General features: G+C 35.9%; 1 protein-coding gene and 2 long non-coding RNA genes across 8 annotated transcripts in view; 1 reads left to right on the top strand and 2 right to left on the bottom strand.

The window, feature by feature from the left end:
• Positions 1 to 27,206, bottom strand: part of LOC141375642 (uncharacterized) — a 217,842-nt gene that overhangs the window by 190,251 nt on the left and 385 nt on the right. For 2 of the 4 annotated variants that reach the window (XR_015498050.1, XR_015498051.1), the window contains exon 2: positions 6,700 to 6,817. The exons of the other annotated variants lie outside the window; for them this stretch is intronic. This is a non-coding gene — a long non-coding RNA (uncharacterized LOC141375642). The remainder of the gene's footprint in view (positions 1 to 6,699; positions 6,818 to 27,206) is intronic. 4 annotated transcript variants of the gene reach the window in all.
• Positions 1 to 27,206, top strand: part of kcnd3 (potassium voltage-gated channel, Shal-related subfamily, member 3) — a 170,705-nt gene that overhangs the window by 134,937 nt on the left and 8,562 nt on the right. The window contains exons 4-6 of one of the 3 annotated variants that reach the window (XM_087262805.1): positions 17,962 to 18,060; positions 24,082 to 24,117; positions 24,227 to 24,319. In XM_087262805.1, the coding sequence (XP_087118931.1) occupies positions 17,962 to 18,060; positions 24,082 to 24,117; positions 24,227 to 24,319 (228 nt within the window). 3 annotated transcript variants of the gene reach the window in all.
• Positions 17,969 to 24,951, bottom strand: LOC147835658 (uncharacterized). Its single transcript, XR_015498054.1, has 3 exons — positions 21,851 to 24,951; positions 19,926 to 21,760; positions 17,969 to 19,874 (listed from the first exon to the last, which is right to left on the bottom strand). It is a non-coding gene; the product is annotated as an uncharacterized LOC147835658 (long non-coding RNA).

Raw genomic sequence — 27,206 nt, forward strand, 5'->3', positions numbered from 1 at the left:
CTTAACAGTAGAAATGTAAGAAATGTTTGAACATCAGCATATTAGAATGATTTCTGAAGGATCAAGTGACACTGAATTAAGGCTGCACGAATATAGGAAAATTCTGGCATTGCAATTTTTTTATTTACTGCGATATATATATAAATCCAGTTTCAGCAGATGACTTGAATAGCTTGTAAAGAATTCATAGTTTTAGATCGATTGGGATGACTGTTGGGAAGAGTATCTGCATCAAATATTTAAAAAATGACAAGAAAAGTTATATACAGCAGACAAAAGAAGCAAAAAAAAACAATGATTTATGATTTTCTGGGGAGTCAAACTGTATTTAGAAGCAAAAATTAAATAATTACTGTATTGATTTAATTGGGTAAATAATTACAAAATGTACAATAAAACTTACATTTTATAAATGTACAGTTATACATTTCATATACGTTGATCAAACCGAATACAATCTTACATCAACAACAGATGGCAAACAGCGCGTTGATAATAACAGATAATCATATTAGATTACAAACAACCCAACGAGTTGTTTAGGTAGTGTGCATCGCTGCTTTTATGTTTACACATGTAGTATTTTTTCCTAAGGGAATTTAAACCAAAATACACAACAACACTCTATCAAACATAGCTACAATGATAATGAATATGGTTACTTACTGAGTTATTAACGCACAGCAATACTACACAAAAAAAATGACAGACTTTGAAAGAACAAAATGTAAGGTAAGCTCATTTATAGTGCACTGTACAAGCCTGAGCAAGTTCTGCCAGCGCATGCACGAGGAAGGCACTTCTGTACAATTACATAATCTATCAGCTTAAAGATATCGGCCTTATTTTGATATCGGATCATTAATGATAGCAATAAAATAGTAATTATCAGCCGATAACAATAAGGCTGCCGCTATATTGTACAAATAATAAACTTCCACTAAAGTTAAAATATGGAATTACTTCGCTATGTTGTTAACTGTAATATCTGGTCAACTATAATCCCTAATACATTGCAGATCCCTATAACTATTGTGGCCTTGCACATTGCGATATTGACACTGAAGACTGAAGTAACACCTGCTAAAAAAAAAATCAGCTTCTCCATCACATAAAGTGGAACATTTTTACATTTATTTCAAATATAATTATTCCACATTTAATATTTAAAACAGTTATTTTATAATATTTCACTATTTACAATATTTTTTAAAGGAAAAAAATGTTACAAAGACCAAACTGTGTCCCTTGGTACCAAATGATTACCATATTTATTTACCGTGGTACATACAAAGATTTTCAAATGAGACCATTCCACATGCATTGTTTGGTCATTTTTTTGTTATTGTCAGGGAACTGATGTTCCTGTCCCAGCTTCACAATAAAACCTATAATCCCTCGCAGAAAATCCCAAATCTACTTTTAGACTTAAAGCTCTGATATTCCCCCTGCAGTACAGCTGGCCTTAGCTGCTCAGTCTGCCTGCCTTCGCAATCACCAGTTGTCTTCCCACTGCCATTTCATGCTACTTTATGTCCTTCCTCTCTTGATATCCACTCAGCCATATTGCTGCTCTTTTCCTCATCTGATTAATAACGTTATTAAACTTGTTTGTTTCCGGGTGCGTGAAGGATAATAGTTCTACTTCGCCATCCTGGTACCAAAAAAACACCTCAAACAAACACCCCTAATGTTAAATTAAGCCTTTCTCTTCTCCCCGAGGGAATAAAGGGATGACCTGTCACTCGTTTAATGGCAGCATGGCGTCAAAAGATTGAGTCTAGACTCTGAATGAGATCCCAGCAGGGTTACATGCCCTGCGTCTCTCCATCTATCACTCCATCCCTCCCCTGTCCTTCTTCCCAAACATCTCTATATCTCTCTCTGAAGGTTGTTTAGTTTGGGCGTAATTATCTGTTAAATCACCACGGGCCTCTCAGCTTGCCTTTGCTATGCTAATAATTGCGAATGTTGCTGGAGATTAGCTTGATCGCTAAGAAAAACAACACCAATGCCACTTTTATAACAGCCTGTGTTTGTGTAGAGAGAGAGAAAGAGAGAAACGTCGGCTCTCCGCATCATGTTACGCTTGCAGTCATGGATTTAATGTATGCTAATGAGGAATTAATATATGCTAAGGTTTAGGGTGGGCCGCAGTGTCTCCCTAGGCAAGATTCCCAGTGGCTTTAGCATTTTACTTAGTGTTAATTTAAAGTTTATCCAGTATGGCAGATTGTTGCCCAGAATACTTTGCGTTCCGACTGAGGCAGCGCCCAGACTGCACATTATCTCAGCTTGGATCAGCCTAAACGCGCTTTTGATGTGAAATTTCTGTCGCCAAACATTTTCTGTCTTTTCTCCGCACAGCCGCGGGGGTTCAGTTTCAAGTCCAAACTAAAGCTGCCAGATGCGACCAAACCTCTCAGGACCATCTTTAAAAAGTCTGCTCTGTTCTGTGTGTGTGTGTGTGTGTGTGTGTGTGTGTGTGTGTGTGTGTGTGTGTGTGTGTGTGAGGGGGTGTTTAAACACATCCCGCGGTTAACTAATAAGAGATCGGCCGAAGTGCACGAACCCGCCCGGAGCCCCGAGTTAACCTCCACCACAGGAACAGCTGTGCTTACTGTCTAAAGGACATGAGAGAGAGACAGAGGAAGACACGGAGAGGCAAAGAGAGCCAGGAGGGATGTTCATCCTAATGACAGTCCTTCCACAAATAGCTCGCCCAGACGAGACCTGTGGGGGGGAGGGGTTTGTTTATTCCTGCAGTCACTTTTGGGAGGTGACCTTCCTTCTCCTCCTCACCTGTTGCGTCCAGTAGCCAAAATACAGCTCTGGTACTGCACCAACACTGTGTGGTCGAATTAATAAGCCGAACCCCTTTCATATTCCAGCTCTGATATTAGTGGCTGCACTGTATGCTTATACTAAATCCTAATGTGATGAACGGAATTAGAGCTCCTAATCATGTATAATTAAAACAGTATGTGTATGTGGAGGTGTTTGAAGTGCATTTGTTCGTATATGTGGGTGTGTTTACTATTACCAACCGCTAATTGCTGTTATGAAGGCACTGTGAAGTCTTTGCAAATATTTACTGACTTGTAATCATTAAAACAACACCAACGACTGCATTTCTTCCATGACCACCACAATACATTTGTTAAGCTCAAAGTGTAAAGATACAGTTGATACTAAAATGACAATTCTGTCATCATTCAATCTGACAGTTTTGAGTTTATATGCTAGTTTAAAAAGGGAGACAGTAAATGAAGCTTAATTGGAAACAACAGTTCCCTTGCAAATATCTCATTACAGAAGCCAATAAATAAAAGCATTAGGGTTGAATGAAGATACACATTTTGGCCAATCCTGATGACTGACAAGTCTATTTTTGGGGGCCATCAACTGATAAACAGTGGTCAACATTTGAAGTGAATCAAAAACATTTTTTTATTATTGTATTATATTATTTAATACTTTTTGGGTATCTTTAGTGAAAGGTTTTGATACAGCTCATATATTGACTACTGTATAGGTTGATAATAGGGCTGCACTACATTAGATAAATCTGATATTTTAATTTTCTGCTATAAATATTGCAATATAAATAGTTTCAGAAGAGGTTTTATTACCTCTTTTTGACAGTATTCTGGGGAGTCAGAGTATTCGGTACAGAAATTAAATAAACAAAATGCTAAAAAAAAAAAAAAAAAAATCTTACTTTGTTTTGTCTCTACTCCAAATATTTAAAAAAAATGCTAGTCCAAGTAAAATATAGTTTGGTTTTCACCATCAGAAGAAATAAGTGAAAATTAAGAGATTTAGCTTGTTTTAAGGAAATTATCTTCCAGTGGGGTAAGTGAAATAATCTTGTTTTCGCTTTGAAATGTAGATATTTGGGCTAGAAACAAGACAAAAATTCTAAGCTAGAAGTGTTTTTTGCATAAATCATATAAATAAAGTGGTTAAATACAATTGTGTAGCTCCTGGTCAACTATAATTCAGACTGGACATTGAATATCTTTGCGATGTGACTATTGTGGATGCGCACTCTGCCATATTCATGCTGAAATAATATATTGTGCAGACCTAATTAACATACACCAATTTTGAAATTAAGCCTAATTAAAAAAACAAACACGGTGAACAACTGACTGCATTTTGAATACCTTAAATCTGTGATTCCCAGCCCACAAGGGGCCTCAGCGAACTTTATGTGGGGGATTGAGTCATATTAGTAAAATTTTTTAGCAGTGGACAATTAGGAGAACGATCATGTTGACTTAGTTAATTTTATCCCCTGGCTAACCAAAACAAATGTCCTTCGTCCACAATCGTCCTTCAGCAATTTATAGTAATGATCCAAGCATATATATATCACCTGGACCCAGGTGAGAAAGCTCAAAACACTTTGGGTTGCAGCGCTAGCAATACTGGAAACACAAAATGCAGGAAATACCAAGATAATAATAATTCCTTATATTTATATTGCACTTTTCTGGACACTCAAAGCTCTTTACACATTGGGGGAAATCTCCTCATCCACCACCAGTGTGCAGCATCCACCTGGATGAGGCAACAGCAGCCATATTGCGCCAGACTGCACACCACACACTAGCTGGTTGGTGGAGAGGAGACAGAGTGATGAAGCCAATTATGACATGGGGATGGTTAGGAAGCTGTGATGGAAAGAGGCAAGTGGGCAAATTTAGCCAGGATGCCAAGGTTAAACTCCTACTCTTTTCGAAGGACATCACAGGATTTTTAATGACTATAGAAAGTCAAGACCTCGGTTTAACATCTCATCCCAAAGACGTCACTCACTGAGCAGTATAGAGTCCCTTACACTACACTGGGGCGTTAGTACCCACACAGACCACAGGTTGAGCGCTTCCTGCTGGCCTCACCCACACAAATCCAGCAACAACCTAGCTTTCCCCTGTGATCTTTCATCCAGGTACTGACCGGGCGCAGCCCTGCTGAGCTTCAGTGGGCAACCATGAGCAGAGAGCTATCTGCCAGCATAGTTATATGAACTATGGTTTTATTCCATTTTATTGATGCAAAGAGTCCCTGACCCAGCCACAGCGCATTATCTGCATCAAAATTCTTGCTAATGAATGCATTAGGCAGTTCAAATTAATAAGACATTTGCAGACGACTCATTGATGTCTGCAGATGTTTTGCTTTTTTTATTATACACTAGGCTATTATTTGTGCATAAACTTGTCTAGATATAGTAATAAACATACAGTTTGTTTGAAAACAACACCCCTACTGCAAACATATTTGGGCAGTAATATCATTAAATGTGGAGGGAGGCCTTACAATATTTTCTGGGGCAAAAGGGGGTCTCGGGCAAAAAAAGGTTTGGGAACCACTGCCTTAAATGCAGAAAGCAAAAAAACTTAAATAATGTAAGTTTACAAAATTAATTAATTCAACCCCCCTTGTAATAATCAATGTACACTGAAATGTAAAATGCACATACATTGACTGTACAAAAATGTAATGGGAAAAGCTCAACACCACTTACATCAATCAGTTACATCATTTAAAAATCATTTCTGACTACTACTTAGTAGTTTTAGTAATATTATTAATTAGTTATTGGACATCTCTATGTTCATGTTTCCATCAATTTGATGTCAACGAACTGCAAAACTGAATCTTTCTGATTAATAAACAAATTATTCAGTTGTGTTCCTTTGAGCCAGACGAACCTATTGTTAAAAAAGAAATTCAATCTCAATTGAAGCAATTTGCTATTCTTTTTCAGATATTTAAAAGTCTTGGAATATAGCATACAAACAGTACGCTACAAACATTTATCATAGCTTTCAGCCTTCTCTTTTTGTTTTCAGTGGAAGTAAGTCATGCATGTTTGGAATGACATGGAAGTATGAGTAATTGATGACAGAATTTAATTTTCGACTGCACTATTGTTTCAGCTTTGCACAGCGCACCTGTTATGCGCAACAGCATGGGGTTTCTGTCACATCTGTACAAGCCTGATGAGATTTGTTCAGTTCAAGGGCTTTGGCTCATTTTTAGAGCACTCCGGGGCTTTCCAGAAGACTCTGCATTAAGCACATTGCAGACATGACAGCTCGGTTTGATGAAGAACCGTCCAAGTGAGCATCAGCGTAATGAAACTTTGATCAAAGTGCGGAAAGCTTCAGACTTCATGTGCTAATTTCATCTTCCAGTGTCTCACCTTACGAACATGCAGCATTTTTTATTTTATTTTTGTGACTACACAGAAATCCACATACACTGGGCCAGCTTATTAATAACTAATGCAAATCTGCACAGCCAGAGAGCTAAAGAGAACAGACCGTTTCCTAGACATCACACAATTCTTTCATGACTGATCACTCAATGATCTCATTATGCTCAAACCCTCATGCCTGATCCGGAAGTTTGTTCAAAGTTAGTTTAGGAATCAGAGTTTTGATCAAAGTTGGTCCAGTAATTAGGGTTGATTCATTAGCTCTGAGAACAGAACTGTTAGCTGCTTCAATGAATGCTAATGACTTATTCATTATTAATTCAGCACCTGTTTTACATACACATGCACACTGAAAATATGAATATCATCTGTGATTCATTTTAGCAGCATTAACACATTAAAAAGCTAGTATTTCGCTCCAAATGACAAGGCTACCAGTTCTGCATGGCGGTAACGTAATTGCATACCTCCACAAATCCTGCTCACACAGACAACCACACGTCATCAGAGTATTTAATGATGCTATTAAAACCCAAGTTGAATGGAAGGCAAACAGCCTCTATTGGTGTTCCACCTGGACCAAACCTAAAAAAAAAAAAAATAATAAAGACAGCCTTAAACGGTTATAATGAAAACTAATTCTGCATTAAGAAAGAGCTAGTAGTACAAATGCAGACACAGGAAGTCAACATGACGTCATATTGACGTTGTACCGAAACGTACCCCAATGTTGTGGGGACTTTGGATTTTGTTTGGAAATGTGCATCAGGCCATCATCAATGTCCAACGTCCAAACTAAAAATTAACCAAATTTCAACATCTACTCATGTTACACCTTGACGTTGTGTGGACGTTACAACTTTGAAATCTATCAGATGTTGGATTTTGGTTACTTTCCAACACAATCTAAAATCAACCAAATATCAACGTAATTTGACGTCGTTATTGGACGTTAACGTTGTCCTTAGACGTTGACTAGACATTCAATTTTGGTCACCTGACGTCATGACCTAATTCTAACTTCTTTTGATGATGTGTGCCTGCTGAGATGATGAGGACTTGCATTACACCTTTGAAATTACATCGGATTAACCCTAAATTTTAAGACTATTGCACAAAATGTAAAGATGAAATTGCAACTCTGTTTCACTGTAAGGCGGAGTGTGGTGAGCTGCAGTTGTTTTCTAAGGAAGTGCTTGTTCTGGTCTGTGAAATGACTGGAGAAAACATTCCTTTGGAACCAAAACCAAGACATGAGCTATAGGTGAATTGGGTAAACAAAATTGCCCATAATAGTGTATTAGTGCGTGTGTGAATGTGAAAGTTTATAGGTGTTTCTCAGTACTGGGGTGCAGCTGGAAGGGCATCAGCTGCGTAAAACATATTCCAGAATAGTTGGCAGTTCATTCCGCTGTGGTGACCCCTGATAAATAAGGAGCTAAGTCAATACGAATGAATGAATGAAAGTAATAAATGATATTATTATTATTATTATTACTACTACTATTATTATTAACACACATGCACACATTGGTCAATTATAATAAATAAATATATACTGTATATATTCATTCTGAAATAATATATAAGTTAATATTCTGTGTTGTTCGCTGGGTTTGTAATTTAATTCAAATCAATAAAAACAAACTTTAAAAAAGAGAGAAGGAGCTAAAAGCAGAAATAAAGTTGCTGTTGCATTTTAGGCCTGGAGGCAACTAGAGTTCTGGACTGAAAACTAGAAGACCGGTATGTTATGGAGTGAATCAGAACACATATTTCAGTCCCTCGTTTTAGTGCCACTTAAATGCCTGAGATGTCAGTTGAAATCAGGGGCACAGGAAGTGAAAGATAGGATTAAAAGACATGCCTCTTTAGATGAAAATAAATTAATAGGCTACATTTCAAATCAGTAATCCGTAAATAATATGACTGTAATTGATCATCATTGTTAAGCATGATAACAAAAATAGAAAGAAGGAAACTGTAATGTTTATTGTATAGACTTTTATTTTAACTGAAGGAAATGAAAGCAATAATAATTGTTAAGCGTGCATACTGTACATGTGCAGGTTGACATATGGAGTAAGTTTGGAGGTCGTATTTTAGAAGACAAAATATGATAATATTGATTCTGTTTTGTAGCATACCAAAAACATTGACCGTTTATTCAGTAGCCTATCAAGTAGTACTTGTAGCTTATTGTGAATTTGTTATGTAAATTTGTTATTTAGGTTTAAACTTTTAATGTAGTGCTCAATTTAAGGTTTTTAATGCTTTCAAAAATCGCTTTGAGACTTCTTTCTTTAAGTATCAATTCAGGCAATTTAGTTACTGGAGCCCTTCGATTTGGAAATATTGACAGACATTGCAGACCCAAACAATGCCAACCCTAAAAAATGATATCATGGCAGCCAGCCTCTTCCCGGGAATTAAAAAAACACCTTAGCAACCATGACAACACTCTCACAGCACTCAAAACCATTGCATTTCATTTCACTTTATTGACAGCAGTGACTCTTATCCGCTCTTTGACTGAACTCATGGTCTCCATTTAAGCCGAATATCAAAACCAGTCTTGGATAAAATGAAAACTAAAATTTAAAGCAACAAACAAATACCCCTGATATTCCATTATTGGACAAAATATATACAATTCCATCACTTTCTGAAATAGATCTTTTAAAAGCCCATGGTATTCCGGAAAGCACGTGACCTGTGGGAACTCATGTGAACTGCACTGAGCAAACGGCGAAAGTGAGAAAAGTTTGTTTAATTGACATAAATAATCCACTTAAGCTTGCTGAGCTTCCATTTCTGTGAATGCTCTTGTTTCACACCTGTAGAAACTACACAAACGCAAAAGAATGTACGTCAAAGAGCTGACTCACAGATTAACGGATTTCTTCAGATCCTAAAGTTCTGTGTATATAGACAGATAAACGGAAAGATAGATTGACATGCACACAAAAAGTGGCTATAATTCTGTATAATCCTCCAGTAAACAATATGGGCTTGGTTTTGGTTGGGATATTTTCAAATTAAACTAAACTGATTTACTATATTTTCATATGCACAGTGAAATGGCTTTTTTACGGCTCATCGGTTGGAAGCAAACGTCCAAGAGGGCTTTATTATTTAAACAGATAGTTCACAACCAGAAAAAATGTATTGAGCCATTCCATGCTCATCCTGGTGTTGTGTGCCCCATTTTTTTCTTCTGTATACCTCAACATGAGTAATTGAACAACCACAGTACTTGTTGTGTTCATGCAACAGCACGTTATCACATTCATCTGACAAGCAGAGTTCCAGTCAGGACATATTCAACTGTGAAGGAGCAACTCAGATATTTTTGATAGATTTCTAGGCTCTGCGTTTCATGTTTTATTAATCCTATTTTTCAAATATGACCACTTGTGTGCTTTTTCTGGACAAGTCTGAGTGAACTGCAGTACTAATAGAGTCTTGTGAATATACAGCCATGGAATAAGACAGAGTTAAGGTCAGGATTTGTGTTAAGTACTATAATTTGTATCTCTTTTTAATAGCCTACTATTAGTCCCTGTTCTTTGCTTTTTCATGAAACAAGCAGGACTTTATTTTTATTTTTTTCTCTAAACAACATAAAGCTAAGTAAATAACTAATTCTTAGTCATTATTATTATTCATTAAAAAAGTCATGGTGACACTTGACTGTAAAAGTCAGTTTTGTCGGTTAAAATAAGTGAGAAACATACAGCTCTTTCTTAAATGCCTTAAAGTTTCAGTTACGAATAAAAGATTCAGGCCATTAAACATTGTTTTTGGTGTCTTGCAGTCTAAAAGGTTGCGAACCATTGGCTTAAATGATGCATAATATAATTTAAGGCTCATTTTTGCCTTACAGTGGCAAGCTAAAGGGTAAAAGTTTTGTTTGATAGCAAGTATTTGTTGACTAATTTTTTTAACAATAACTGCATTCGCAAAAACAAAAAAGAAAATGCTGATTAAAAGGTCCTGTACGTATGTTCTTGACTATTATAAAGCATAAAAATACCACAATATATTTGCAGATATTTAAGAAACATGCCAAGTGAACATTCTTGTTTAAATAAAAAACAATACTGAAGTCATTCCACTTTTATAATGCGAGTTAAGTGTCAGAACGGCTGTCTTTGTTTAGGTTCTTTCAACCCACCCACTGCCACTTTATCCAATTATATTTTAGCACCCCGGATTACCATTTAGTCAAATGTGACCTCCGGTGGACAGTAACTACCCCAAAATGAGATGCAGATTCAGAGTTCCACATGAGGTGGTTATTAATTAGCAAATAATATAAATATTACGAACGTAAACATTAGGTGAGCAGGTTGTAATTTCGCTTTGAAAAACAATTTGGCTGTTTGCACCAGACGCAACACGACAGAAATTTAAACACAGACAGTCAAAAGCAGAGAACATGTACACACTCACAAAATGGTAAGGTTTTTGCTCTAAATAATGTACATGCTGAATCACTGATATGTGTTGGCTTGCACTGAGTCACAGTTCTGAAGTTCAATTTCAAACGTTTTATTTTATTTTTTAGATCTGAGGTAAACTATCTGCTTCAGTAGTATGGCAATAAATGTCATGTAAAATGGCATTTAAACTCACATAGTTAGCATTTAACACTGAATAAAGCACATGAGGTGTATCTGAGATAACCATTGTCAGTTTTCTGTTGTTCGGCTGCAAAAAATAGAAGTCATTTCTAATATATCAATTCGAGGTGTTGGTTAAAACAAATTTTTAAATGGAAAATTTTCCTTCTATCGTGTGCTGTTGCTTTTAGTCAGAAAATGGTTCAAATCTGCCTTTAGGCTCGATAGTAAGGCACACTCACGTCCATCTAGAGATGCGCTTGAATGGACTCATCAGAAGAGGAGTGAAAATGTGTTTTGATCCAAGTGTGCATTACCTAGTTCAACCACTGGGTGTCAAGCTTACATACTGCACCTTTAATTATCATTTTAAGATAACATTGACACTTGGAAAGTGTCAGAAATCTTACAGATGGCAGAAAAACACTACAACCAATAGTGACAGATCATTTTAAGCAACAACTTGTAGTATTTAGCAAATGTACAGTCCAATAGACACTTTATTAACTGATAAAATTTTGTCTGCTTTGCTGCCCACCCTTTCAGAGAAATGTATAATGAAGAAAGTGCCTCTCAGCACCTCTGCACCAGTTTTTGGTAGTTTGCACAAAAACAAATGCTTTAAAGCATAACAGCTTGCACATTGCATGTTATCTCAATGACACATTTAGTGTATAAAAGGGTTTGAATAATGTAATTAATTAAAAGAACAACTCTGTTACATACTGCTTTTTATTACATCCAATGGTTACAGTTTCATTTCTCCAAATAATGGTTAATTTATTATTAACCTTTTGGGATGGACAAGGCCCTTGTCTTTTTGGTCAAACCATCTAATCACAATCTGCTGTGTATGATTTTAAAAGCTCTACTTTCACTGTGGCATCTGTATGGTTCTGTGGTGCAGGTCAGACTTCATCCCGCCACGAGAAACTGACCTTGTGGCATCGAACAGCACAAACTTTAATGAAACTTTTGGCTGTTTTTGATGCAGGATAGAGATTAAAGGTTTACAACCAAGCTGTCCCCAAGTGCCTTTAAAACTGTATTGAATGTGCACTTGTAGAGTACCTCGGAAGTAATTAAGGATTTTTTCTAGTTAAGAGGCACAGACCTGTATAGACCATTTCAATGTTGTCATGTCATTGGCCCATAGACATTTCCTGCTTGTTATAAAAACTATTTCATAACTGTAACAAGAGGCGATTCAATCGTAGATTAATGTTAAAACAGCTATCATGACATTATTTATCAATATGTGACTCTTTTTGGATTCTAGGAAGCTTTAGACATTTAAAATGTAAAACAAGAAATACGTTGGTACCATTGTTTTGGTTTACATCCCTCAAAATGGTCTATACAAAAGGTTTTATTTCAGATACACATGGGTATATTAAAACAGAACCTCTATGAAGTGCATTCAATAGATATTAAAGAATATAAATACAGAATATGACAACAAAAAAATTCACAAAATCCTGAAAAACTTATAAATAATAGCAGTCCAACAATTAAATATATTTGGTTTGCAGAAGTACTTAAAACTAAACTGTTAAAAGCTATTATAATTACAACCTATGGGCGTGACTACATTCCCAGAGATGGGTTGTGGCTGGAAGGGCATCCGCTGCGTAAAAACTTGCTGGATAAGTTGGCGGTTCATTCCGCTGTGGCGACCCTGGATTAATAAAGGGACTAAGCCAACAAGAAAATGAATGAATGAATGGGCGTGACTACACAAGAGAGGATCCAAATGTAGATTTAATATAAAAGGACGGTCAATTATCCACAATGTCCAGGATAATCCAAAAGAGATATCCAACAAACAGACAAAAGTCAGCCATTGAATAAAAGGACAGATCTAACATCAAATAACCAGGCATGGAAAGACAAAGAAACAATGGAAATGCTCAGAAATGTTCACTACATGGAATCAAGAATCGTGATGTGTCAGTGTGACTTATATAGTCCAGATGATATGAAACGGGTGTGTGTTTGTAAAGCCGCCTTTCCACTGTAGTCGACAAACGACAGAGCGAAAGTCATTAATTTCCAATGGAGAGTAGTCCTGGAGCTGCGTGCAGTTTTGATCATCTCCATATGCAGAAATTGTCGATCCAATTTGAGCTGTGGATCTGTTAAAATATTTGAACTCCTGTGACTAGACCGTATGCATTTGGCCAACCAGATCTGATGTGTTCCAGTGTCCAAGTAAGTCCATGTGCGTAAGATGAGAAATAGGAGTTTTTGTTATTTTTTAATCCGAAAAAAAAGTCTATATATAATGAAAACATTCTATTCCATTGTTCTATTGTAAACACACACAGAATAAATGCTCTTGCTTTTGCTTTTGCACTGCTTTATTTCAGATACCACTGCGAGAATCAGCTTCCTATGGTGCACGACAAAACGGAAAATTCTGTGTGACTACCCCAAGGGGGTGTGTTCCGACAGTCGTGTCCGAACGTTATGTGCAGTGGAAAAGCAGCTTAATAATCACAGTGGGTTGTGGGAAACATTCTGATGGCTGGCTGAGTTTAAAGATAGAGCACCCTCTAGTGGGGCGCAGTGGCACTTCAGCTGGTAATTATAACGATAAGTAATTATGAAATCAAATAGAAATATCCTTAAGTCCTACTTAAAGCTTAAAAATAACTCTCAAGATAAACTAACAGAATTTAATTCAAATTTAAACTAGTAAAACCATCAATAAGGACATTTTATACCAGTACAATCACTAAATATCTATAGCCAATACTGATCGGTTCCAATTATAAAAACAAATGACAAATAAATTTAGTGGAGAACTGATTTGATTTTTAAAACTGTAGATGATGAAAACAAGGAAACTGCAAAATAAAACTAGATCTTTCTTTTCTCAAAATCATTTATTTGCAAACTGCAATTTTTACAGTGAAAATAAAAACATCTACGCTGCCGACATCTTGTTTTTCCTCTTGCAGAAACTGTTATAAAGCATCACACCCCTTATGGCCAGCAGCACACAAGTGTATCAACCCACAGAAATAATCCATAATTAATCAAGAGACAATTCATTTCCTCACCGGCTGATAACATTTACATCTAAAAAAGCCTTTATCGACCAACACCAATGTGCCCATCAACGCATGCATCACTAATGTAAACTATTACACATTTTCATTTAATTAACATGCTAATTGAATGCTTGAAAACACCACACTCCATTTGAATCCATATGTTATGGCCTTAATAGTATTTTTTTTTTCTAAAAATGTAAAGATGAGGCCAGATAAAGATGATCTTACCTACTCATTCAAAGCTACCAGAATAACAACACATGAAACTACATTTTATTGCACGTTATTATAGTCCTGCTGAAAAGATGCTATAAAAAATATTTTAAATGCATTTCTTTTCAAATAGTAAACCTCTGATATGATCACAGCGAACCGAAATGGGTCACGGACCACAAATTTGCTTCATAAAAGGAGTTTGATACATAATACTCACAATGATATTAGAATAATGGAGGTCTTCCTGCCTCCCCGATCTTCACAGTACTGCTGAATATGTGTATGACTGAAATGTAATCAGTGATTTTTTGCTTCGTTCTGTGTATCTGATCATCAGCGCAGGTTTGTTATGGCCAACTCTTTTTGAACAACCATTCTCAGCAGCGATAGTCTGTGTCACATTGATAAAGAACCTCAGCCCCGTTCCCCATCTCACGTTCTGCAGGGGCAGATCCTCCAGAAAAAAAAAAAACGTTTCTCATTTTTTTCCACGATAGCCGAAAATTGTTGCGGCATTTGTTGGAAATACAAACGGTCTCAGAGGCCTGAACTGATTCCATTATGTGATGGCAATCTCCTGTGAAAAGAGCAGAGTTAGCACTCCACTCACCCACAGGGACTCACATATGTGTGTGTGTGTGTGTGTGTGTGTGTGTGTGTGTGTGTGTGTGTGTGTGTGTGTGTGAGGGTTTTAATGATGGTGTATGTTCTTTCAATCTCTGTTCAAGTGTGTGTGAGAAATTAATGAACATCACAATGCCGGTTTGATCTCGGCGAGGCCCCTGATGCAATTGAGACACAATTTGTTCCTCTTCAATAATTTACAAAAACGCACACTCGCATACAAACACTCGTCGGACTGAAAAACAGAGAATTTGTATCTGAGAAAGCAAAGCCAGTTGGCCTAAATCAATAGAGGAGGGTGAACCGATGACCCCTAACGGTGGATGAGAGCTGATGTTATACACAATGTATGTTATTCACAATGTATGGCCATGCAAACACTGTTCTTCTCCCCTGAGCGTTTAGCTGTTTAATGTACATTGCTGTTAAATGAGCTGATATCCAGCATTTAAAGGCGCTATTAACAGTTCAGACCATGAACACCTCCTGCCTATGTGTGAAGGTGACAAGAAAATCAGCCTGCGTGCTCTTATTACACACCTGACATGAGGCCACACAAAGCCGCTTTATGACTAAGAGAATGAAAACACAGTTAAAACAGATTAATAAAATAGAAATATTCAAGTCACGCTGCAAAAAAAAATGGAAATAAGAAAATCCTTTGTCAAGTTCTCCAGTTTAATTATCCAGACGTCCTGAAAACAAGACTATTTTTCTTACTTTAAGCACAGAGTGCTAAAGCATCTAACCCTTACTAAATTGCATTAGATAAATAAAAATTGTGAAAAAAGCACAAAAAAAGATAAAGATATATACTTGTACTGTGTATTTATTAATGAAAAATAAATCAAGTGACATATTACATTATATTTACATTACATTATTCATTCATTCAGTTTTCTTTGGCTTAGGCCCTTTATTATTCTGGAGTCGCCACAGCGGAATGAACCGCCAACTTTTCCAGCATATGTTTTACACAGAGGATAACCTTTCAGCTGCAACCCAGTACTGGGAAACACCATACACTCTCACATACACACACATACACTATCCGCCAATTTAGTTCACACAATTCATCTATACCACATGTCTTTGGACAGTGGGGGAAAGCGGAGCACCCGGTGGAAACGCTAACACGAGAAGAACATGCAAACTCCACACAGAAATGCCAACTGACCCAAAGGGGCTCAAACCAGCAAACTTCTTGCTGTGCTGCATCCTACATTGCATTATATTATACATTATATACATCCTACAAAATCTTGATGGTTTTTAAAAATCTTTAAATGTTTTACTAATTACTCGTGTCTGACAAATGAACACGCAAGACAAATCCTAAAAAAAAATTTAAAAAAATAAAAAATAAACTGACCTTGCTAGATTTTCTCATATAAGAAACAATAAAAAATATTGCATAATAAAAAAGCTTGAAGATGCATTGATTGGTTGGTTGGTGTTTGGTCGGTCGGTCGGTCGGTAGGTCGGTAGGTAGGTAGGTGGGTAGGTGGGTGATTCCCAAATGGTGTTTAACAGAGCAAGGATATTTTCACAGCCTTTCCTATAATATTTTGTCCTCTGGGGAAAATCTTATTTGTTTTATTTTGGCTACAATAAAAGCAGGTTTAAATATTTTTACAACTATTTTTAGATTAATATTATTAGCCCCCTTAAGCATTACATTTTTGGTTGTGTGATGAAGAAACTACTGTTATACAAAGACTTGCCTAACTAACCTAATTAAGCCTTTGAATTGCACTTTAAGCTGAATGCTTGAATCTTGAAAAACCTAGTAAAATAATATTTAATGTCATCAAAGCATAGATATAAGAAATCAGTTATTAGAAATGAGTTATTAAATCTATTATGTTTAGAAATGGGTTATTAAAAAATCTTCTTTTCGTTAAACAGAAATTGGGGGAAAAATATAAAAGGCCGTTAATAATTCAGGAGGGTTGTCATATTGTGGAGGTTCATAATGTGCACTGTCACTTTAAGAGCAGTACAGTTCTGATTTATGGTTTCACTTTTACATGTATTTTGATTCTCAACTCGTTTGTTTATTACATAAATAAGGGTTAATATGAATAATCACTAAACACTGCGTTTTAACAAATTTGAATGTATTTGATCATTAAAGCGCTCACATTAAGATGGCTGCAAAATGCTGCAAGTTACATTACAGTACATGCTTAGTATTTTTCACGTGAAACTGAGCTTTGCAGAGCAACAAATGTGCACAACTAGAAAGGGGGCGACATATGACGCAATATATGTTTTATCTCAATTAATGTTTTTTCATAATCATTAGAAGCCAAAATTTAAATCGAAACTAAATTTCGATTAATTGCACATCCCTAATAGATAGACGGACAGACAGATATATAAACTAATTATAGCAAGCATTAATTAATGGACTAAAAACCACTCAGAGCACCTTCACAACTGCATGGCAACACCCTGACAACCACCCATAATGCACTAATATGCTCAAGAAAATGTCAATCTAATGTATTTATCATGCTTAACACTTTTCCAATGTAAATCCTTTTTATCGTGTCAATAGAGCTTCTTAAATATTGAGCGAGCCGAAGCGAGAGACAGAATCTGTTTTACATGAGATGATGAGAGAATAAGAGCACAAATCAGATCATTTGATGCCTCTGGATCTGAGGAGATTAAAATACTCTCATTCATTGTAAATATTAAAATTTGATGTTCCACAGAGGATTGACTGCTGGTTTTCCCCCCATCATCCATGCTGTGCCTATAAAAACGACATAGACTGAGGGAGTGCAAACCGCTGCTCTATCATTTATCGTTACACAGCTGCGCCAACCGTAATTCAGCATTACACAAGACGTTTACTGTAATTAACCATTACACAGCTGCGTTTCTCCAAATTACCAGTCTTTTATGCTTTGTAGAGCAGGCGCTTTCTTCTCCCCTGATCGCTGCACATTTCCACCGCGTGGCTGTCAGGGTTGTTGGGGTTGGTTCAGTAGTTTTCGAAGGCGCTTGCATTTTTCATCATCTCATGACGGACAGCAATCTTTGCGAAAAAATCCATTTTGTTTCTTAAAGTACTTTGATCTGAATTGCACTTTCAACAGGGATCAGATTGAAACCAAGACCTCTCTGATGGAAAAGCACTGGTAGACTGAGTTGTAACTTCCTCTGTGTTGTGTGTGTATGTGTGTGTTGACAGAAAGCCAGACTGGCCCGAATGAGAATTTCCAAGAGTGGCAGCTCTACCGCCTTCCTGCATAGCAAACGAAACGGACTCAACCAATCACTGGAGCTAACGGTGAGAAACACACACACACACACTCACACTCATGGGTCAAAGATGTAAATGGCTTTTCAACCTATTAAATAATAATAGTGTAATACTGTTGTTTTGCCCATTTTCTTCAACATTTAAATGACACTCATTTTATTCTATTTTTTTTTTAGAAAAATAAGAATAATAATACATCCACTAAACTTTTATTTAGTGTAAAAGTAGTTTATATACCAAAAACTGTTGTCATGTCTATTTAAAAGAACCTACCAAGCAAATTTGTGCTTAAAAGACATCGAATAGACATTTAATCTATAGACATTTTTGCTGAAACAAGGCTATAATTGGGCTGTCAGTGAAAATCTAATTATAATAATCTTGAAAACTGGACTAGACAATAGGGTTGCACGATTAATTGAAAAAGAGTTGTGATATTAATTCAACCCTGCACACGATCTTAATCCAGCATTTCTATAATTAAGTCAATTATATTTTCAAGTTCAAGATAATTTATTTAGGATCTTCAGGATAATTTAAGTCATTTTATATATGTTCCTCAGCAACGTGGACACCTCCAAATGCAGTCGCGTACTGTATTCATAAGGTATAATTCAGCCAAAAATGTCATTTCTGTCCTAATCTAATGATGTATTCTCTGCCACAAAAATCACACGTATGCTGTATTTACTACTGAGAGGATGCGTGCGCTCGCGTCTACTTCAGTGAACAGAACCTGTATAGGCTGTGAATAACAGGTAATAAAGTGCTAAAATAACATTCAGTTTGTTGCACAGAGCGATCGTTTGGGAGTCATGCGGCAAGTATGATTTGCATGTGTGTGTTTGTTTTTTCTCAGAGTGACGGCAGCCATGACGGGCGCACTCGGCAGTGAAAGCGAGACTGAAAGCGTGCACATCATTTAAATGATCGTAACACATTTTAGAGTTTTGATTAAAACAAGCATTTGATATGTTTTTTTTTTTCCTTTCATAGCAAAGTGTTGTGCATGCAAATAAACATTTAACAGTGTCAGTATACAGAATAAAATATAAAATTGAATCTAATAATGACAAATGTCTTATTTTACTAGTGAAAAACTGGTCTAATAATGTTAATGTCAATGTTAAATGACAAGCTTATGTCTCAAACACAATAATTAAACTCCAAAATTATGAATAGTTGTATTCTGATATAAACTGTGCATTAATAAACAAGGCCAAATTTAAAGTCTACTCAAATCCACTATTCAAAGTCTATACAAAATTAAGCATTTTAACCAACAGCAGACCAACACAAAGGCTTAATATTATTATTATTTATTTTACCATGTTTAAGAAATAACAATAATAATAGCCTACCAAATCTATAGAATCGTAAGAAAATCGAGATCTTTAAGCAAAAAAATTTTGATTCTCATTTTAGCCAGAATCGTGCAACTATAACAGACAATTTAGCCAGATTTCACTTTGACTCCTGTCTATTTCATAACTACACTGTAAAAAAAATGTAATGACAAAAAGTCAAGACAACAAACAGTGTAGTCCTTTTTTGGACTATTGTCAGATGTCTAATAAAGTTTCACAAACAGCCCAAATTTAGCCTTGTTTTGGCCAAGACGTCTATGTTTGAATTCTGTAAGAATTCTTAATGGGAATGGTCATTTGATTAAATGTTTTTGTCAATGCATTTGTCATCATTGTGGAAAATAAATTAAAAGTATTTCCACACAATAGACAACAATCTACTGCCCTCTTTTGATTAACAGTATATAATCAGCCTGTAGATTTGTTTTTATCTTGTACATAGGTGCATCTCAGTTTAAAATGTAAGAAAAATTACTACAATTGCTTTTAATTACAGGTCAGAATGAGCGTTTCATTCTCGCATACATAAATCTGCTACTCTGAATGATTATGGAACATTATTTCACCCATATTTGGAAGATTTATTTTCACAAAAATCCCTCAATTCCCTTTTGATGCAGACACTAATATAGGACGTCTCGTCTTTGACCCAAATACAAACACACAAACAAAAACAAAAATATTCATGTAAATGTTTTTTCTCTGTAGTTAATATTTTTATTCCAGTGGCTCCCTTTTCATTTGACATACATTATCTCTGGTTTTGAACAGCATCTGAATCTGGCAGTGCTTTAGTGCTGAGGTAAAACTGCCAGGTTGTTTTGCTTTAAAACTGTTTAACATTAGAGATTCACAAGGGGGGGTTCCAATTTTCAGCACTTAAGAGCGATTATGAGATTTTCGTGTTTGCATATTTGCACAAACATCAGCTCAATTAACTCAATGACATCCAATTTATCAGAACAGAGTGATGAACCGATGTGAAAATGTCTTAATGTTTTCCTGAACACCCTCATTAGTGAGCAGGCTTGTGAGCATGTGTGTGTGAAAGAGAGATCTGGTCTTTATTGCTGCAGTTGTTTCAAGCTGTCCAACTCTTATAAAATGTCTTCTTGGAAAAGGAAGCAGTGATTCTCTGAACGCGTTTGAGGAATGAGGAAAATGTTACAAGTGAGCAGCGAACACCGAGACAGATCACAGGCCACTTCACAGACAGCTAACCGATTTCACAGGACATCCTTTGAGATGTCCAGGGAGTGAAACTGGAGAAACCTGACAAAACTGAGCTTTGGGTTTTGAAAGACCTCAAGACAGTAGAAATTTACTTTGTGATTAATATCAGCTGTGTGATTAATTAATAATACGCTGTTCACACCAATTATTATAAATATGAAAATAACATTAATGTTATAAATGTGAAGCAATAGAACAAATTGGACCACAGCTGTAATGACAATAATGTAGAGCAACCCTAGTATAAAAATATCATCTAGAGATGAAACGATTGAAATATGTGATGACACGAATCGGATGAAACACCAAGTAATTTATGATACTACTAGAGTTGTAGTAAAATAGGAGTTTATATGAATGAATCTCTGAGGGGAACTGACTGTCTTTAGAAATGTTTACATCACAACCTCACAGCAATTTGCAACTTTTTGATTTAGTGGCTAATTCGTATGAATTTGTACAATCTCATTCGTACAATTTAGTACGATTTACTTATCCAACAATGACGGTTGGGTTTAGAGGTGGGGTTGGGTGCCACGCCTCCTTTTTGAAATCATACGACTGAACTCGTACAAATTTATTTCAATTAGTCACTAAACTGACAAAATGTAAGATAGTTACTTTCCTCGTGAGATCAAGCTGAATTTTCTGTTCATCTTACTATCAAACAACACATATTACAGTTGGCTAGGGCTGCAACTAATGATTATTTTGATAATCGATTAATTGGGTGATTATTTTTTAGATTAATCGGATAAACTAGGTCTTTTTTATTTGACTTGTTGCTTATTAAAAACAATACTATTTGTTTCCAATGGATTTTATCAGCGATGATTATCAATTTTACTTGTTGGAGCTAACATTGGCTGCATGTGTCAGAAATCACATAATTCAATATGTATAGTTAGGCTGCACAATATTAAAAAAATCTGACATTGCGATATTTTGTATTTCTGCAATATATATGAATACAATTTCACCAGATGATTTGAATAGCTCTATTCGGAAACTTTATTAGCTTTTGATTTACTGGCATGACTTTGTAAGAAAAAAAAATATGCATGGCATGTAATAAACAAATTACAAGCATAACTAAATGCAAAAGATCAAATATAAAAGTTGCAAAACTAATTTGGTGCAAGAGGATTCTGCACACTGGTGATGGTGTGGAGAGACCCTCCTCACGGTTGTGAAGCTCTTTGGGTGTATGAGTATACATGATAAATGCGTTATACAGATACACATTACATTACATTACATTACAGAAATTGTAAAAAATAAATAAATAAAATAAGTGACTTTGAATGTGGCATGGTTGTTGGTGCCAGATGGGCTGGTTTGAGTATTTCAGAAACTGCTGATCTACTGGGATTTTTATGCACAACCATCTCTAGGGTTTACAGATAATGGTCATAAAAAGAGAAAATATCCAGTGAAAATATCCAGTGACTTCTGAGCCAGAGGTCAGAAGAGAATAGCCAGATTAGTTTGAGCTAATAGAAAGCCAACAGTAACTCAAACAACCATTCGCTACAACTGAGGTATGCAGAAGGGCATCTCTGAATGCACAATACGTTGAACCTTAAGGCGGATGGACTAAAGCAGCAGAAGACCACACTGGGTGCCAATCCTGTCAGCTAAGACCAGGAAACTGTGGCTACAATACAACAATTAAGGGTCACCAAACTTGGACAATAGAAGATTGGGAAAACGTGGCCTGGTCTGATGAGTCTCGATTTCCGCTGTGACATTCTAAAGGTAGGGTCAGAATTTGCCATCAACAACAAGGTTGAAAAAGCATGGATTCATCCTACTTTGTATCAACAGTTCAGGCTAGTGGTGGTGTGGGGGACATTTTCTTGGCAGCCCTTGAGCGCAGTAGTACCACCTGAGCATTGTGTCAATGCCACAGTCTACCCCAGTACTGCTGCTGACCATGTCCATCCCTTTATGACCACAATGTACGGATCTTCTGATGGCTACTTCCAGCAGGATAATGCACCATGTAATAAAGCGCTAATCATCTCAGACTGGTTTCTTGAACATGACAATGAGATCACTGTACTCAAATGGCCTCCACAGTCACCAGTTCTCAATCCAATAGAGCACCTTTGGGATGTGGTTGAACTGGAGATTTGCATGATGGATGTGCCAACAAATCTGCAGCAATTGTGTGAAGGTATTTCCAGTACCTTTTTGAATCTATGCCACAAAAGATTAAGGCAGTTCTGAAGGCAAAGGGGGGTAAAACCCAGTACTAGAAAGGTGTACCTAATAAAGTGACAAGTGAGTGAAGATGTAGTACCTCCAAATTCCTATTCATTTTACAAATTTTTATAATCACACAAAGACATTCAGAACAAGATCAGTGTAAACAATGTGCAGATACACTACAGCCAATTCAAATTAAAACATTAACAAACAATATATTTTACTTTTCTACATTATTTTTCTGGGGTCCAACTGATCCCAAACAACATTATAATGGATTTAACATAGCATGCCATGGATACAAACAACCTTTCTTAAAAGTGCATGTCTGCTTTGTGCTAAACAAATAGATTATTATCACCAATATCAGCCTACTGATGTTTTACCCATACATCATTGGAATTTCTAGGACTCCAAGTATTAAAATGGTACCATCAATATCAATGCACAGAGGAGGGGTAAAAAAACACCTCTCCAAAAAAATATCTAGGAGGGTGAATCACACTGAAAATAGTGGAAAATGTGTTTAACTATGATGTAAATAATGTCACAATGGGAAAATTTGTAACGGCCCAAAAATAGGATTCATTTTCTTTATGCAAAATATTCTTATAATAAGCAGTCCTTTGATTTCAGGGTTAATTTGAGGTTTCTTAATGCGATTCGCCCGAGAACGCTGTGACTTGAGATCAAGCTGAAGAAGCTGGTTTTAGATTAGCCCATCTGAATAGTTCATAAACACCAAACATCGCAGTCTGCTCAAAATAAGAGTCCTCAAGGTTTGTTACTGTAAAGCGCCTAATTTTGCTCTCTCTCTTCATTTCTAACAATACCGTTCTTCTTCCTTCTCTCTCTCTCCTCCCACACATCACTCACTGACTCACTCATGTTATTTTGGTGCTTGCGTCGTGTTAAGACGTTGAGGAAATGGCGAAAATGTGGAGCAGGGTACTGTAGTCAACCGTAAGGCCCAATGTTGGAAAACAATCTCCAATACGATAGAATAAAAAACACAGATATGAGGAGTTAACGCAACTGTACCAATAGATTGGTGAAACAGAAAAGCGAAATCGCTCACTGGCCTCTAAAGGCCCCTTGTCCTTCATCTCTCTCTCTCTCAGGTTTTGTTTATTTAAATTTATGGATGATATATTGTGCTGCTCTGTTATTGGATGAAGTTCCTTCCAAAAGCAGTAAACCACTCTCCATGTCTCTCCCTCCCACTCTTACACAACAGCAGCTCCCCTATTACAAGATGAAACTTTCACCACAGGTACTGAGCCAAACAACACACACTCCGTCCCTCTCTCCACTTCATTATTCATGCATGAAACATGGTAATTCCCTAAATATAATGGGAATGTCTGTGTGTGTTTGTGCAGGGATCCTTAGAAGAGGACCAGCAACTGAAAAAGACCACATCTCTGTTGGAGAGTCAGCATCACCATCTTCTGCACTGCCTAGAGAAAACCACGGTCAGTTACCTCCAAGTCATGATGGGGGCTTTTTCAAACACTACTCAATTTAAGGAATCATTGCTTTTTGTTATTAACTTTTCTGTTAATTTACACTAAAATGTACAATGTTTATTTTACTAGCACACATGGACTACATTTACATGGACATCAGTAATCGAATTATTTGAAATAATCCTTACAGGATCTCGTTTTACATGTTATAGCACATAATTCAAATAATGTCATTGCATCACTGCGCTATCCACATTTTCTCTGGAGTTTCATGTAATTTTGGGTGTTTCGTTTTTAACTTGTTGACTGTAACTGCAGTTTGGCACTTTCACTTTCATTCTGGAGCATTTTATGCATCTCCTCCTATGACAAACAAGATATTTGGATGGGAGTATGAACTGCTGGAGGAGTGTAGTTTTAATGGAATTTGATATTGCACGCTGTATGGTAAGAAAAAAAAAAACAACAAACTATCCTGTCTCAAAATACAGTGAAAGTCCTACACAACGGTAATAGTTTGATTGTGGTGTTTACATGTCTGTACTGCACTTTAATAATGTGACTAAAATCGGCATACTGCACGTCTTAATTTAATTTCTGTTTAGCTCAATTATAACCTTAATCATACTAAATTAATCAAAAAATAATAATAAAAAAAGAAAAAAAATCTATTAACATGGTAGACTCTTAATCAGAGTATTGTCTTAATTGCATTAAAATCAGACTATTGGTGTCCATGTAAATGTCCTCATTGTTAGTGTCCTAAAAACATTTGATGCTGCAAAGATTCCAGAGACAAGCAATTTGTTGGTCCGCACCAGATGTGACATGACAGAAATATTTAGATACCAGAGTCATTCAGAAGCAGAGAATAGACAGATTCCCTTTCATTAATATGATAATGGTATTAAACCTCTTTAACATTATTAAAAGTACATGCTGAGTGACTGATGTTGTTGGTCTGCATGGAGCCACAGTTCAGACGTTCATTTTTAAACTGTATGTTTGTTGTTTTATTTTCAAGATCTGATATAAATATTTAGTATGGCAACAAATGCCATGCAAGATGAAATTCAAACATTAGTAGCATTAAACACTGAATACAGCATATAATAAGCACCAGGTGATGATTGTCATAGTAGTTTATGCTGTTGTTCACCTGCAAATCCGTAATATGAAATAAAGAACAGAAATTTTGCATGTCGCTTGTTAAGTGTGACGTCACGCAAAGCAGCTTCCGGGTCCAAGTGCTCTATCAAGCTCTATGGGAAGCCTTAACAAATGGTAATAATAAACATTTACAAAGCCATGTAATAATTTCAAAAATCACAATTGCAATATATACATCCATGCCTAATATCAGATAGTCAGAAAGTGATTCATTTATATATAAATTGTTAAAATTTTGGTATTTGTGATGCAGCGAGTCCAGACTGTTGTGTACACTGATTTTATATAAAATTCACTTTATGTGTGATTGGACTAAAAAGTGTCCAGAAACTAATATTTTCTCAATTTAAATGAGCAGCAGCTTGGACCCGACAACAGTACTCCATACGTCACGACTTAACATGCAGGTGGTTAGAACTAAAATTCCTTTTAACATGGAAAAGATGTAGTTAGGACACTGCGTTCTTGTGTTATAATTTTTAATCATTATTGCGTTTACGAAGGCCATGGGCTAAAAATAATAAAATAATAAATAATAAAATAATAAATAATATTACATTTCTCAACTCTTTTCAACTCTCATTGGACTTTGTAAGACCTCAGTTTTATGAGAGTGTGAATAAATTAACATAAAAATGTAAAAAATTTTGCCTTAATTATCCCTTTGAGGTTAGAAACTTTTGCAAAGCTCTCATTAGTTATGGTCATACTATGAAACCTTGCACTGTCTAAAATTGCATATGCATACTAGTAGACACTAAGTTTGGTTTGAAAATTAGGTTAAAACTGTTAAAATTTATGATTAATATAGTATGAATGTGTGTAGAACAAATTAAATTCAGATGTACTATACTTGCTGCCACTGTCATGTGACCTACAACATCAGTTTTGTCTGTCATAAATCCTTTTACACGGTCTCATGGGATAGTAGATTGTCCAGTGAATGCACACTTACAATCTAGCTGGAAGTAGGTCACAAGAGTACTTTTCACCTGCTGTTTTATTAATACTATGGGTATCTGAAATACAATGGCTCACATGCTGTTTTTTCTTTTACTACATAGTTTAATAGTTGGCCTATTCTAAAAGTTGCTGTTCAGAAGGTTCACTCTACATGGCTAACTGATCTTAAGTTAGTTTTATAATGGGGTTTTGTTACTTTAATGTATTTCAATATTTATGAATTTGCTGAATGCAAAAAAAGAAAGACAGTTAAATGTTTCTGTTTGCTCTTAATTGTTTGCCATGCCTTAATGACAAAAATGGAAAGCACACACAATAATAAAATATATATTTTTTACATAATTATTTATTTATTTTAAAAAAAGTAATGGAAACATTTTAACCCTTTAACTGGCCCAACAAGAAAAAAAAATGTTTGGATTGCATTCTCCTAATGTCGCTACTTAACACACTCAATGCATTTTTTTTCCAACACATCCCATAATTTCTAAAATATTAACCTCTCCTATATGTTGGTTTATGGCAAAAAGTAACTGAATTAAAACATATACTACGAAAAATCTAAAAATATGAAGTGTAAAAATAATCAAAATAATAAATGTTTGTATTAAAATACAGATTATATTTGTTTGATTTTTTTGTAAAATTGAAATGCAGTGTAGTTTAAACTATTATTTAAAAAGTATGGTCAACCATTTGGTAGAGCAGGCAGTTAAAAGATTAAAGAGTTGTTTGCACCATGGATGCCTGCTCCGCTTTT

This window comes from Danio rerio, chromosome 8 (genome assembly GCF_052040795.2).
Source record: "Danio rerio strain M-AB ecotype USA chromosome 8, GRCz13ab, whole genome shotgun sequence".
Lineage (NCBI taxonomy): Eukaryota > Metazoa > Chordata > Actinopteri > Cypriniformes > Danionidae > Danio > Danio rerio.